At 37.3% G+C, this 14781-nt stretch overlaps 1 protein-coding gene across 1 annotated transcript in view; it reads right to left on the reverse strand.

Moving 5' to 3' along the window:
* LOC115926095 (glucocorticoid-induced transcript 1 protein-like) overlaps positions 1–6432 on the reverse strand; it is a 28198-nt gene extending 21766 nt beyond the window's left edge. The window contains exon 1 of the mRNA XM_030990523.1: positions 5865–6432. Coding sequence (XP_030846383.1) covers positions 5865–6129 — 265 coding nt within the window. The 5' untranslated portion in view covers positions 6130–6432. The remainder of the gene's footprint in view (positions 1–5864) is intronic.
* Positions 6433–14781: the final 8349 nt, after the last annotated feature.

The following is a 14781-nucleotide window of genomic DNA, read 5'->3' on the forward strand; positions in this document are numbered from 1 at the left end:
TAATCATGCAAACCTACCTTTGATCAACCCTTGTTAGCTCAATCGGTAAGGACAGCATAATACAACGTTGGAGTTGTGGTTGTGGGTTCCAATCTCAGTATGTATTCAGTTCTATTTTTTATAAATAGTGAGGCAAAGCAATAAATAATCAAATTAAATTTTTTTGTGACCTCTTTCCAAGCTGCTTATGACGCAAAACATACCAGCCAAGGTCCAGAACTCTTGTGGGGGGAATGACGCACCCCCCCCCCTCCTCCACCCTGAAGAAGTTTTTGTTACTAATTACAAGATACAGTACATCTTGCAGAGCTGCTCACATAATGGCAGGTTTAAATCAGATTGATATGTGCAGATACTATGTGGCATGCATTAGATCGGTGTTAGAGTATGCTTGCCAAGTATTTCATGGAGGTCTGACCAAAGAACAATCCGAAATGTTAGAGTCAATCCAAAAAAGGGCAGTTAGAATTATTTCACCTGGACTATCATACTCTGACGCCCTTGTCTTTCTTAACCTCCAATCCCTTTCTGAACGTAGACAAAAACTATGCCTTAATTTGTTTACCCAAATTCGTAACCCCAGTCACATGCTAAACCATCTTCTTCCTGCTCCAAGAGAAACAAGATACTCTCTTCGGAACAGCAAAGACCTGTACCCTCCCAAATGCAAAACTAATAGATACAAAAATAGCTTCATACCCTGGTGTCTGTTTAATCTACAATGATCTTGCCAAATTTAAAGTATTTTTATTGTCCTTTTTTTTTTTAGTATATTCTCGTTAATCAAATGTAATAATTTTAATAAGAAGACATCAATCCTATTTTACATATTTGTGATTATCATACGACACCGTTTTATTAGTGTCTTCAAACTTTGTACAGGGTATTAAATTTAATTAATAATCATTATTGCCAATTGTATATTGAATTAAACTACCGTTTAGACATTTTAATTAAATTACACACTTGTTCATTATATGAATTTTAAAATAATTGAGAATGTAACAAATTTGATATCAATTGAATTTGTCTGGATTAATTTTTACAAATAATGCATTATACCACCACTCAATTTGGGTTTACTGTCTTTTTTTTTTTTTTTTTTTTTTTTTTCCTTCAAAATATTCCTCAATTGTAACTGTTCTGAACAATACGTTGATGTCAGTTGATATATGATTATTGGTCCATATATTTATGTTTAAATCTTATTTTACATATCTGTTATTATTATACGACACCGGTTTATCAGTATCAAACTTGGGGGTACTTGTATTCAAGCTTTGTACATGGTATTACATTTAATTAATAATCATTATTGCCAATTTTATATTGCATTGAGGTGCCGTGTAGATGTTTTACTTAAAATTGCACACTTGTTTATTATATGTTTATTATATTATTTAATACCAATTGAATTTGACTGGATATATATATATATATATATATATATATTTTGTTTAATACGGATAATGCATTATACCACCACTCAATTTGGGTTTACTGTCTCTCTCTTTCTTTCAAAATATTTCTCAATTTTAATTGTTGGACAATACGTTGATGTCAGTTGATATATGATTATTGGTCCTGTGAAGTCCTATGTACCTTTTAATTATGTTTAAATGTGATTGCTCTTGAGTGTTTTTTTTCTTCTTCTTTTCATATCTATGTATTTACAGTGTCAATTTATACAGTTTTATTGTACAAAGTATATATACATATAACTATATTGTGAACCATTTATATGCCTGCCTTTTTTACTGTATGAAATCCAACTTATGGTTGCAATAAATGAATGATTTAATACATAATACACTTTCATGTACACACATTTCATCTCCACCTCTACAGCCAGGGATTGCACACCCATTATTCAATTTCTGGATACGCCCCTGTAGGCGTGTATGTAGTACCCAGCACTGGAATTTTATCCTGCAAAGAATCGGCCACCCCCCCCCCCCCCCGTTCCCCTCACGAAGACCAAGAATAAATCATAATTTGTGTACATCCATGATCCTACAGGGTTGCTTGCTTCACCTCTGCCTCTAAAGGGGATTCAGCTCCCACCCCCTACATGTATATCATTCAATTTCTGGATACACCTCTGTATTATCCACTAAATTGCAGGTCTACATGTACTGTACAGACACCTCAACAAAGATTCATCCCAGGCTTCTTTCTCCTTTGTCACAAGTGTCGAACAAACATTACATGCATACAAAAAACATGTTATTTCAGGTTTTGTGCTAAAAAAAAGGCATGCATTTATAGGGATGATAAAGTTAAGCATTATAAATGCTAGTGAGGAGCATACATGTACCGGTACATTCATGTATTGTATGTAATATTGAAGCCTTTACTGTACATGTACAATATAAAATGCATGTCACACACACACACACCCACCGCCTATCTTGTACCATCCTATCCATCTACAAGTACATGTACATGTACATGAACTTACTGTAAATCCAGATCTTCTTGTTTGTTTTGTTGTTGACTTTTTAAAAATAAAATAAGTTTTGTTTTTGGCATACCGGTACATGTACAGGAACATGGATACTGAAACTGGTGTCAGCTTTTTGAAAGAAAAAAAAAATGTTTTAGGTCAAAGTATAAGACATATTATGGTTTTCTACTAATATTCCAGCATGCGTAGATGTATGTGTACATATTGTAATAGCATTAGGGGTACATGTACATTGTAACAACGCAATTGGATCCAGGTTATGATTAGGGTCACTTTAATAGAAGGTGGGGTATTCTGCAGTTATTTTGGTATTCAAAACAAAAATTGATGTCATGAACATGAGCACGCTGAGAGCACATGCTTCATGCATTAGGATTTAAGTTGTTTATCTTTGTGACGGCATGTACATGTGTGTAGGCCTCTATAAATGCAGTGTAGGCCTATGATATCGAAAACCGAAGATAGGATTCTCTCACTTAAAGAATACACTGTTTCTATAGACTCTACACATACAATGTACCATGCATGCATTACTATCAAGCATAATGTTGAATATATATATATAGGGCATAATGAACTGGTCATGTCTATTCTGAATGCATACATATATACATGTACATACACAAAAGTCAAAAGCCCACATTATATTGTATTGTACATAAATGCACTTATACAGTGTGTAGGCCTATGTAAATATATGTAGGACCTCCAAGACCATCATGTACAATGGCATTTATACGATGTACTTGAAGTAGAAAGCTGCATGTAGCATAGCCTCTGAACTGTAGTACCTCACAGTACAACATGTCATTGTTTTGTTTTTCCTGACTACTAAGAAAGCATGCATATGCTTGTAAGTAAGCAACAAGGGGACCGACGGCTTTAAGTCCTCTCCAAGGGACTTGGCAAATTTATTCGAATTATAAAAAGGTCTTTTGCTGACTTTTCTTCTTTTTCTTTTTTTTTTTTTTTGGGGGGGGGGGGTATACACAGTGTGCATGTACACTGTGTCAGTGCAACTGTGGGTGTGGGTGTGTGTGTGTGTGTGGGGGGGGGGGGGGTCGGGGGAGAAAACCCACTCCACCCAAGTGCTCAAGCTCATTTGCAATGAAGATGCAAATTATAAAATTTTAAGACTATATTTTGACCATTGCACTTGGGATTTTAGCTCAAGTTTACTGGGTTTGTTTGTGAAATGGCCCTTCTTTGACCAAACAGTGAGCTAATTTCCCAGTGATGACAAACTGTGACTTAGACTTAAAAACAGTCAAATCGTTAAAGAATTTAAGATCTGCTGAGACTATGGTACTGTATGTCTGCCTTCATCAAATCCTCTGAACGCCTCAAAAGTCTAATGATTTTATAAAACTCCTTAAACCAAGCAGATATTTGTGTATAACTACTATGTGTGACATGTTCTGAATCTCAATCTGATGCATGCTAGAGACAGGAAGTCAGGAACTAAATTCAGACTAGTGTTTGAGAATCAGTGATCGCCTTCAGTCAAATTTCTCATGCCCAACCTTCCCCTGATAATGGAGAAGCACCTAGACTTTTGGCAAAATTTAACATGAAACATTGGCTCCTGGCTATGTAATTTCACCTTTGAAAGGGACCTGGTAACATTGTTCATATGAGAGAAAATGGTGCTAAGGTAGTGACTTCAATGCTACAGTGTAGATGTACAATTAAAGACATTACAGAAAACAGACCATAATTAATGAAATAAAATGGGAAAAACTGATCTGATCGATTCCTGATTCTCCCAACCATATTATTATAATTTAATTAATTTTGAGGTGAATTTCAGAAAGCAATGAATACCGGTAGGCCATTTTCGTAATGAAACCAAATTCAATACATAATAATTGTGAAGTGCCTCAATACAAATTATTTCATTCACCTGATAAGAATAATAGCATTTAAATAGTCAGAATGCAAAATTGCATATAAGTGTTGCTCCATGTAGGTAGGTCAAGCCATAATGCAACAGCTTATGTATGCAGTTCAAATTATTGAAATACTATTATTCTTATCAGGTGAATGAATTAATTTGGATTGAGGCACTTCACAATAACTTATGCATTAAATTTGGTTACATTATGAAAATGGCCTTTTGGCTCTGTATACATGTACCATCCCAGACATTTAAGTGTTGAAAGATTTTTTCAAAGCCTGTTTGTTGTCTTATTTTCATGGGAAAGCGGTTGGAAAAATTAAAAAATTGGTTGGGAAAATTTACTGTTGGAGGGTGTCGCACAGTGACGCCTTCAAAGAAAACCATAAATATCTTTGTGGTTAGAGAATTTTTTTAGGATTTTTTGCATGTTAGAAGGTAAGTACAGTAGAAGGAATATAATAAGTAACATTTCATACAAAAATTACGCTTTTTTTTTTATTCAACATAATTCAAAACTTTAATTTACGGCACCAACATTTGTTTCCCCAAATTTCAACATTTTTAGGAGATCTGAAAATAAGATCACTCTAGATCTAGATCCAAACTTTCAACAGTTAACTTGGTTGGAGTTGGATGTACATGTACAGTACTCATCTAGATCTAAAAACTGAGATCCACATCATTTGCACCAGCTTGTATTAATTAACATTAGTAAGAGTCTCCTCAAAGTCAAACCTATGGCTATGATAAATATGAAACTTAATAAAATTAAATTTCAATTCTAGAGCAAAGAATAGATTTCCTTGACTTTATCACGCAAATATGAGATCAGAACTGTGCGACCTTTATACACTGTACGTATATGCGGCACTAGTAGAGGCGACGGGTGGTGAAAGATTTGTAACCGACGACAATTTGGCCAAAATCTAGAGATCTACATAAATTCCATCAAATAACCAGGCAACAGTGAAGATTCAGTCTCTGATATCGACGGTTGTTCTGCTGAGACTGCGTCCGACTCCACTGATTGCCTCTTTACAGTCTTACTGAGACTGATCTACATCGTACGGGTTAGTGAAGTTTGTGTGCGATTGCCGATCTTATCGCAGGCAGTTTTTTTCAAGAAAACAGGCAGATTAGGGCTAAGACTTTCTAGAGCACATATTTTTGGGGGGCGTGTTTCGACAATCTAAAATCAACATCTAGCTTAATAAATGAATGTCAGTTTGAAAACATTTAAACTAGGCCTATAGCCTGGCCCCTTTAATAGGTCTTAAACTGTTAATACTCTACCCCGCAATTCTCCAAATTCCCCAAAATAGATTTAAAACCAAGTCTCACCAGGGCCAGGCCAGGGAGTTAAATTATGGATTTGACTTTGCCTTTGCTTAGCACGGCAGTAGATCTAGGCCTAGTGTCGTGAGTAGAGGTCTAATTGCGATATTGCCATTGCCGGTTTGACATTGTCATTATTGTTTTTTCTTTAAAATAAATTACCTTTGAAACCAGGAGAACTTGGGCTCCTCTCAGGTGATGTTCTATGTTTGGTTTTGTGTTGTTCATTGCCATTTGGTGAGGACCAAGGTTGTGTAGGAGATGAAGCCGGACCTGGGCTTGATCTCCGTCCACTAGGCCGTGTAGGACTCCCTTGTCCATGTCGCAATGTGAATGGTAAAGTGGCCCTGATCGGCTGCGGGCCTGCTCTTGGCGAGGCGTTTCTCCGAGTCGGTCTTTGATGTGTCTGGGCGCCGTGGGTGGACATATTTCCAACTTTATGATGAATCTGATACAGCAGAATTCAACAAGACTGGGGACACAATATCCTTCTCACTTCTGCAAAAAATAAACGTTATTCCAGAGCTTTATCTCAGCATTTTTGGACGACTTTCTGCGCACCTCTCAAAATAATCTCGTACAAAAATTTCGTCGACTTCGAGTGCAGTACATTAATTGTGCATATAAAATATCTCGTAGCAAATTTACGATCCGAGCGCGCGGCGCGCGGCGCCTAGCTAACCAGAGTAGTATATGGTGTGTGTCGTCGTGTGTGCATTTTCGTAGTAAGCATTTTACACACGATGACCGATCGAATGAATGAAATTACAGCTATTTCCACAACACTGCTGATATCAAGGCAGAACCCGGCTGCCATAGAAGCCGCCTTTCGATTGGGTAGATCGGGCAGTATAGTTGACCTTATTATGCAAATAAGATGGAAATGAGCACAAGTAGGAGGAGCCAGAGATTGGCACATGGAAACCTCCTCCCGAAATATCATGAATAGATAACATAGCAACGATGAGATGCATTTCTTTATCAATACTACCGTTTTTATGGCAAGATTTCTATGTATAATAAGAATATATGTTTAGCAGCTGACTTTTCCATATATAAGACAAATCGATGAAAAATGACGTGTCAAGGGTTAAAGCATGACGAAACCCGTGGTTGATTGAGGGGGCAGTTTTCTTGCGCAGGACGGCGTCAACTGCGCGATGTTATGGCATTCTATTTGAGAATTTGTTTCCCCGCCAGCTCGAAAATGAAATAATAAATGTTCAACCGTTCAACCATTTAGCGTTCTCAGTAAATAAATTACTACTACTAATACTAGTACTAATAATAATAACAATAATAATAACAATAACAATAACAATAATAATAATAATTATAATAATAATAATAATAATAATAATAATAATAATAATAATGATAATAATAATAATAATAACACAAACAATAATGATAGTAACAATGATAATGATAATAATGAATTCGAATTAAATTTGAATTTATTTATTTCACATGCTCGAATGTATACATAAAACAAACAAAGCAAAATGGAGGATATTAGATCTGGAAACAATATTATAAACATTGCGATAGTTAAGCTACATTATTGACAATTTAAAAAATTGAGAGTAAGAACATTATTGAAGGTGAGACTATTTTTATGTGACATGTGAAAATGAGGGGCTCATTGATAAGCGTGGCTTGTATAGGTATATTTTTAATTAAAAATAGATGAATAAATCTAGAAACACATGCAGTGGAAACAGTTGAAAGATTGATGTGTCCCACAGTTACAGTTTGGGGCCGGGTATATGGATAGAACGACGATTTATGCATACGAAGTTTTGTAGCAGAGATAATTTCATGCTTTTTTTAAGTGTGAGTTTCGTTTTAGGGTTTCAGGGTTTGATTAATATTATCCCAATACTAGTTGGTCCAGTATCCAGTACAGGTAAATGTTTTCATTTTTTATTAGCAAAGGCTTATCTCGTCAAGGTAAGATGATATTTATTATGCAGTGCTTGTTTTGTAGTATAAGGGCGTATTTCATTATTTCTGGTGAAGCGTGAGGTGATGGCAGTTTGCGATGTTAGATATTTGGAACATGAAAATCGTAAGGTTTAGGAGGCAAAGGTCATTACAGAGGCGGCCCTCCCGGGGGGGGCAGGGGGGCACAGTGCCCCCACTTTTTCAGATACCCCCAAAATGCCCCTTTTTACATAGGAAACGTGCCCCTTTTATTTTGTAAGAAGTGCCCCTTTTACATAGGTAAGGTGCCCCTTTTACTTTGACAAGTGCCCCTATTACTTAGTAAAAGTGCCCCTTTCCCCTTTTCACCTCTGACGAGTGCCCTTTTTATTTTTGACACGTGCCCCTTTTCCTTCGACATGTTCCCATTTTCCATAAATGTTCATTTTCCATTCTCATGAATCTTGAAATTATCTTGAATAAGTGCCCTTTTTAATCTCTAGTAAGTGCCTCTTTTCAGGTACGAGAAGTGCCCCTTTTCTCTTTTAAAAAGTGCCCCCTTCACCTCTGATGATTGCCCTATTCAAAACTGAGAGGTGCTCTTTATACTTTGACAACTTCCCCTTTTTCCTTTGTAAGAAGTGCCCCTTCTCCTTTTAATAACTACCCCTTTTTTAAACTCGGATGAGCGCACCTTTCATTTTAACATGTGCCCCTTTTCCTTATGATAAGTGCCCCCATTAAAAAGAGAGAGCTCCTTCCCCTTCTCATAACTTCCCCTTTCCCTTTCTAATAAGAGCCCCTTTTTCTTATGATAAGTGCCCCCATTAAAAAGAGAGAGCTCCTTCCCCTTCTCATAACTTCCCCTTCCCCTTCTCATAACTGCCCCTTTTAAACATCTGAACGGTGCCCCCTTTTCATTCAACAAATGCACATTTTCCTTTATTATAAGTGCCCCTTTTACATTTTCATAAGTGCCCCTTTTCATATCTGGTCAGTGCCCCTTTGCAACTCTGATAATTCCCCTTTTAATAATGATACGTGCCCTTTTCCTTTCTAATAAGGGACCTATCCCCTTTTCACCTCTTATAAATGACCCTATTAAAATCTGATGGGTGCCCCTTTTCCGTCAACAAATGCCTATTTCCCATTTTCGTAAACGCCTCCTTTTCATCACTGGTGAGTGCCTCTTTTCAAGTGAAAAAATGCCTCATTTTCACCTCTTATAATTATCCTTTGTACTTATACACGTGGTCCTTTTCTTTTCTAATAAGTGTCTTATCCCTTTCGATAATTGTCCCCTTTTCATGTAATCATTAAACGTGCCCCTTATTTAAAGCGACTAAGAGCAGTTTCCCCCAAAGTTCGCTCGCTGCGCTCGCTCGCATTTAAAGATTATATAATTATGTTACTTATCAAAGGTCTTTTCAGTCTTCCGTTATGAGAATGTGCTTATAACCCCATCACGATTGGTTTTTTTCCTCTTTATAAGATGTAATTTTTCGCACTGCGACCTCACAGATCTTTAAAAATTTTCTCGCTCGCTTCGCTCGCTCTTAAATGCATATTCAGACATCACACCCAACTGTAAAGTTTGATGCTTAAGCGATATCTTGTATGATGTATGAAGAGAAACAAATATTGAAATCATCCCTGATAATGTAATCACAATGTAGAGGTATATACCAATGTCTAAAAATTGTATATTTTCGCTTTGAGATTTCCCACTGTAGGTGCCCTTTTTTCCAGAAAGTGCCCTTTTTTGTTGGTGCCCCCCCCCCACTTTGAAAGTCGCTCGGCCGCCCCTGGGTCATTATATTCTTTGTAGACAAAAGTTTGTTTTTAAGAAACAAAGGTTCTGTATGTGAGCATTTCTATCATTCTTAGAACTCGTATTTGCAGTAGTAATAATCTATTTGATTGTGTTGTTGTGAGTAAAGGTTGTGTAACTATGTGAGCGGAAATAGACGTTTTCTATCATTCTTAGAACTTGTTTTTGCAGTAGTAATATTCTATTTGATTGTGTTGTTTGTGAGTTACCCCAATCATGGAGATATACATAGCTCCATGCCCCAATAAAGGATCCCGTAGTTTAGATAAGGAAGAATAATAGCAAATAAAGTGTTCAAAGCACTTTTGTTTTTAGCTTTAATAATTACACCGATGTCTCTTGAAATCGCTCTACACAGTACATCTACATGGGTTTTTCATGAAAGTTTATTGTCGATATATATTCCATGGAATTTTGTAAATTGAACATTTACAATATTGACCCCCATTTATGATCATGGAACCAAGTAGTGGTTATTGAATGTCTGAAAAACATGTAATATGCTTTTTTTATGTTTAGAGATAATTTGTTTGCCTCCAGCTATGGACAGAATTGAGTTCCGAGTTCATTGTGTTTAGTACAGGTTATCGGATAATAATAATAATAATAATAATAATAAACATTTTCGGTAAAATCCGTGCCACTGAACCGTACTATACTACCTACAATCAAATGCAGTACATTTTTTCAATTTGAAACTTGCTTTGTGTTGACTTGTACTGGATAGGGAATATAATTGATTGTATTATGAATACTGATTTATGCACTCTGTTATGAGGTGGTGGTGTGGTCATTTTGAGATGCTTACGCTAGAGGATGATAAAAATAGAAGAAAATTAATGATTTCAATCATATACGCTTGACACCTGTGTGTAATTCAAAAATTTAAAAAAGGTCTCAAGTTCTGGTAAAGAAAAAAAGTTATAGGGAGGTTTCTCATTATATATCGACTGTTATGAGAGGCCTGGCTGTTTTTAAATGATACTTTATTTTGCAGATAATACGAGTGTTTTCTTGTTTCATCGTGAAATCAACACTCTCGAACAGAAACTAAACTCTGAACTGCCAAAGTTGAATGTGCCTAAAACAAATTATATTCATTTTAGTTCCTTTGGTGTCTATATCAATGAAAAACTTGACTGGAGCGACCATGTAAAACACATTGTTACACCAATCTCAAGAAATATTGGCGTACTGTATGGAATAAAATGTTTTGTTTCTGATAGAATATACTTATGCTATATAATAGTATAATTTTACCACATAATTATCTCCTATTGTAATATTTTGTGGGCAACATCCAAGGGTGTGACAAATAATATTCTTCTGCTGCAAAAGAAAGCTGTGCGCATAATGTACCCTAGCTGGTTATCGTGACCATGCTACCCCACTATTTGTTAAACTGAAATACTTAAAGGTGTTGATAAAACCTTCCTCCAAACTACCATTATGTATGTTCCGTTTCAATATCAAATTGTTACCTACTTCATTATCTTCAATGCTCCAACATGGTTAACTCATAATCCATAAGGCAGTCATCGAATTTACATGTGGTCATCCTCAACACTACATTAGCCCAGTAATACAGGGGTCCAGATGTATGGAATTCTCTACCTAACATTATTCGAAATATAAAATGACCAAACTCCTTTAAAAGAGCACTCAAATGTATTGTCATTTCACAGATGTAACAAACAGGAAGAAAGGAGAATTTAATGTTATTCTGTTCGTTTATTATACCAAATTTTATCACATTTACATCTGATTGTTGCGTTCCGATCATTTTTTTCTTCCTCGATTTTCGTTCATGTTTTTGCTTATCAGAGATTTTTTTAGTAACATGTACGATCGCAACTACTTTCGAAAAATTAAGTCAAGGGCAATTTCAATACCCTTTATGGGGGAGTAGTGACACGTTTTTGTATGCAAACCTTACAATGACCCCCCCCCCCCCCCAGTTAAAAAGTTGACCATCCAAATGTGACAGAGGGGCCTAACAAATCGTGACAGCTTACTATGACCCAATAATGGAGCCGTACAAACATTTTCCCCAACCCTCCCTCCCTACGTCCCTCTGTCCCTCTGTTTCTCACTCAAACGCTCAGTAAACGTTGTCATTGATTTTCCTATTTATTCTGCTTAGAACCAGAAGGGCGCTTACTGTGTGTTTAAGCCCGTCTGCACTAGTCTGGCCAGGGGGGATTAGACCTCCCTGCAAAGTCCCCGACAGGTGATTATCTCATCAAATCAGCTCTCAATTAACATAAGAAAATGGGGATCATGGGGACCGATTATGCATTGTTTGCTATAATAGGGCGCAAGTAGCTATAAGAAGTGCAGTGGGGCTTAAGTATTAAGAGTTAACGCCCTTCTGGCTCCAAATATACATTTTGTTTGTTGGTCTCTTCATCTTTCTAGTACACACACACACACACACACACACACACACACACACATAGGTAAAAGGTCCAAAGTGGGGGAAATGGGTGCATGTGTAACGACAAATGTCCCCACAATGAACTCATGGGGACGTTTGTCCGTTCCTCACCCGCGTTGTGGGGATATGGTACAAAGTGGGCAGGGGCGGCCGAGCGACTTCCAAAGTGGGGGGGGGGGCAAGAAAAAGGGCACTTTCTGGAAAAAGGGCACCTACAAATGGAAATCTCAAAGCGAAAATATACAAATCTTTTAGACATTGGTTATACCCCTACATTGTAATTACATTATCAGGGGTGATTTCAATATTCGTTTCACTTTATACACCATACAAGATATTGCTTAATTATCATGCTTTGCAGTTGGGTGTTATAGTCTGAAAAATTATTTGCGAACGACCGAAGCCAGCAAGGAAGAAACAAAAATATTTGTGAGATCACAGTGCGAAAAATTACATCTTATAAAGAGGAAAAGCCCAGTTCTGATGGGGTAATAAGCACATTCTCATAACGGAAGACTGAAAAGACCTTTGATGATAAGTAACAAAAGTATATCATTTATAAATGCGTGTGAGCATAGCGAGCGAGCTTTGGGAGAAATTGCTCTTAGTCGCTTGAAATTTGGGGCGCGTTTAATGATGAGAGGAAAAGGGGACACTTATCAGAAAAGAAAAGGAGCATGTGACAAAGTACACAGAGTAATTATCAGAGGTGAAAATGGGGCACTTCTTACATCCTTAAAAAAGAGGCACTTTCCAGGGATGAAAAAAGTCAATCATGAGAATAGGAAATGGGCATTTGTCGACGGAAAAGTGGCCCCAATCAGATTTTGATAGGGGCCTTTATAGGAGGTGAAAAGGGGCATTTATGAAACGGGGATAGATCCATTATTAGAAAGGAAAAGAGGCACTTACCGCACCTGAAAAGGGGCAATGACCAGATATGAAAAGGGGCACTTATGTGAATCAAAGGGGGCACTTATAATATAGGAAAATTATCGGAGGTTAAGGGGGCACTTATCTGAAGTGAAAAGGAGTAACTTCTCGTACCTGAAAAGGGTAATTTACCAGAGAAGGGGCGCTTATGAGAAGGGGAAGGGGCTCTTTTTTAATGGGGCACTTATCATTAGGAAAAGGGGCACTTATTTGAAAGGAAAAGGGGCTTTAGTTGAAAGAAAATGGGCAACGATCAGATTTTAAAAGGGCATTTATCGGAGGTCAAGGGGGCACTTATCTGAAGTGAAAAGGAGTAATTTCTTGTACCTGAAAAGGGTCATTTTCCAGAGAAGGGGCACTTTAATGGGGTCACTTATCATTAGGAAAAGGGGCACTTATTTGAAAGGAAAAGGGGCACATGTGAAAATATAAGTGCGCTTATCCGAGCCAAAATGGGGGTAGTTATTAAAAGGGGAAGGGGCACTTATTACAAAGGAAAGGGGCACTTGTCAAAGTAAAAGAGGCGCCTCTTATTTTGAATAGGGCAATTATGAGAGGTGAAGGGGGCACTAATCAAATGTGAAAAGAGGCACTTCTCGTACCTGAAAAGGGGCACTTACTAGAGATTAAAAAGGGCACTTATGGGAATAGAAAATGGACACTAGTCTTATTGCAAAGGAAAAGGGGCAGGTGTCCAAATAAAAGGGGCACTTATCAGAGTTGATAAGGGGAAGAGGCACTTTTACAAATTAATAGGGGCAATATTTCTATGTAAAAAGGGGCACTTTTTGGGTGCTTGAAAAAGTGGGGGGGGGGGGGGGGCACTGTGCCCCTTGCCCCACGGGAGGGCCGCCTCTGAAAGTGGGGATTTCATACACACGTCCACACTTCGTTATGACCCTACACATTGATTATTGGTAAAAAGCAAAAACATCCGATAGGTCATTAGAGGGCGCTATTGACATAAATTATTTGCCATTTTTTAATGATTTTAGACGGTTTTTCATTTTAGGGATATCCCCACTTTGGACCATATCCCCACAGCATGGGTGTGGAACGGGCAAATGTCCCAACAAAGAAGGATTTACATACGCACGCACAAACACACACACCCTCTCCCCCTTTCTTACTCTCTTTATCATTCGCTCATAATTATTTCTTCCTTTCTCCCCAGCTCACACTTTTCTTTCAATTTTCCATTAAAATTCTCTCTCTCAACCCCTCCCCTCTCTCTTTCTCATCCACTCTCCCTCACTTTCTTTATCTCTCTCCCACCCCCTGTCCCCTCTCTCTTTCTCTCTCTGCAGTTTTAAAATACCCTCCACTTCTTGTCAAATAAATATGGCATATACTACCAGCAAGATTGGCAAACAAAAATTTAATACATTTCTCTGATAATGAAATACAAACACTTTTCAAGTAGATTGCCATAATATGCAGGATTTAAAGACACATAATGTACAAAGAAAAAAGAAAAGAAATACAGAAGATATAATACCAAGTATCATTAACTCAAAGGATAAGAGGTAAAAAAACAAACAGAAATAGATGCAAGAGATGAAGACATGTAATATCTGTTTGTTTTTAGATGCAAATAAGAATACTAGGCAGCAGAGTGAAAACAAGGCAGATAAAGATCACTTTCCAATATAAACAGCCATGGGCATGTGGGGGGGGGGGGGGGGGGGCAATTTAAGGGGAGGGACACAAACACAAATTTCCCCACAATTTGGTTCTTTCTCATGTTATGAGTGTTTTTGTACTCACAGTAGGCAAGATTTTGGGGCATATGCCCATCCCCTTCTGTTTTATCCTTATTTGAAAAATCGAATTTGTGAGAACAAATTCTTTTTTGCTTGTTAGAAAATTTTCAGCTAACTGGTCAGCATATCTTACTCCCCCACCACGGCAGTCTGTAGGCTATGATGCAAAGATATAAGACCTAATTTGTA

Source organism: Strongylocentrotus purpuratus, unplaced genomic scaffold (assembly GCF_000002235.5).
Source record: "Strongylocentrotus purpuratus isolate Spur 01 unplaced genomic scaffold, Spur_5.0 spur5_scaffold_19, whole genome shotgun sequence".
In the NCBI taxonomy this organism is placed as follows: domain Eukaryota; kingdom Metazoa; phylum Echinodermata; class Echinoidea; order Camarodonta; family Strongylocentrotidae; genus Strongylocentrotus; species Strongylocentrotus purpuratus.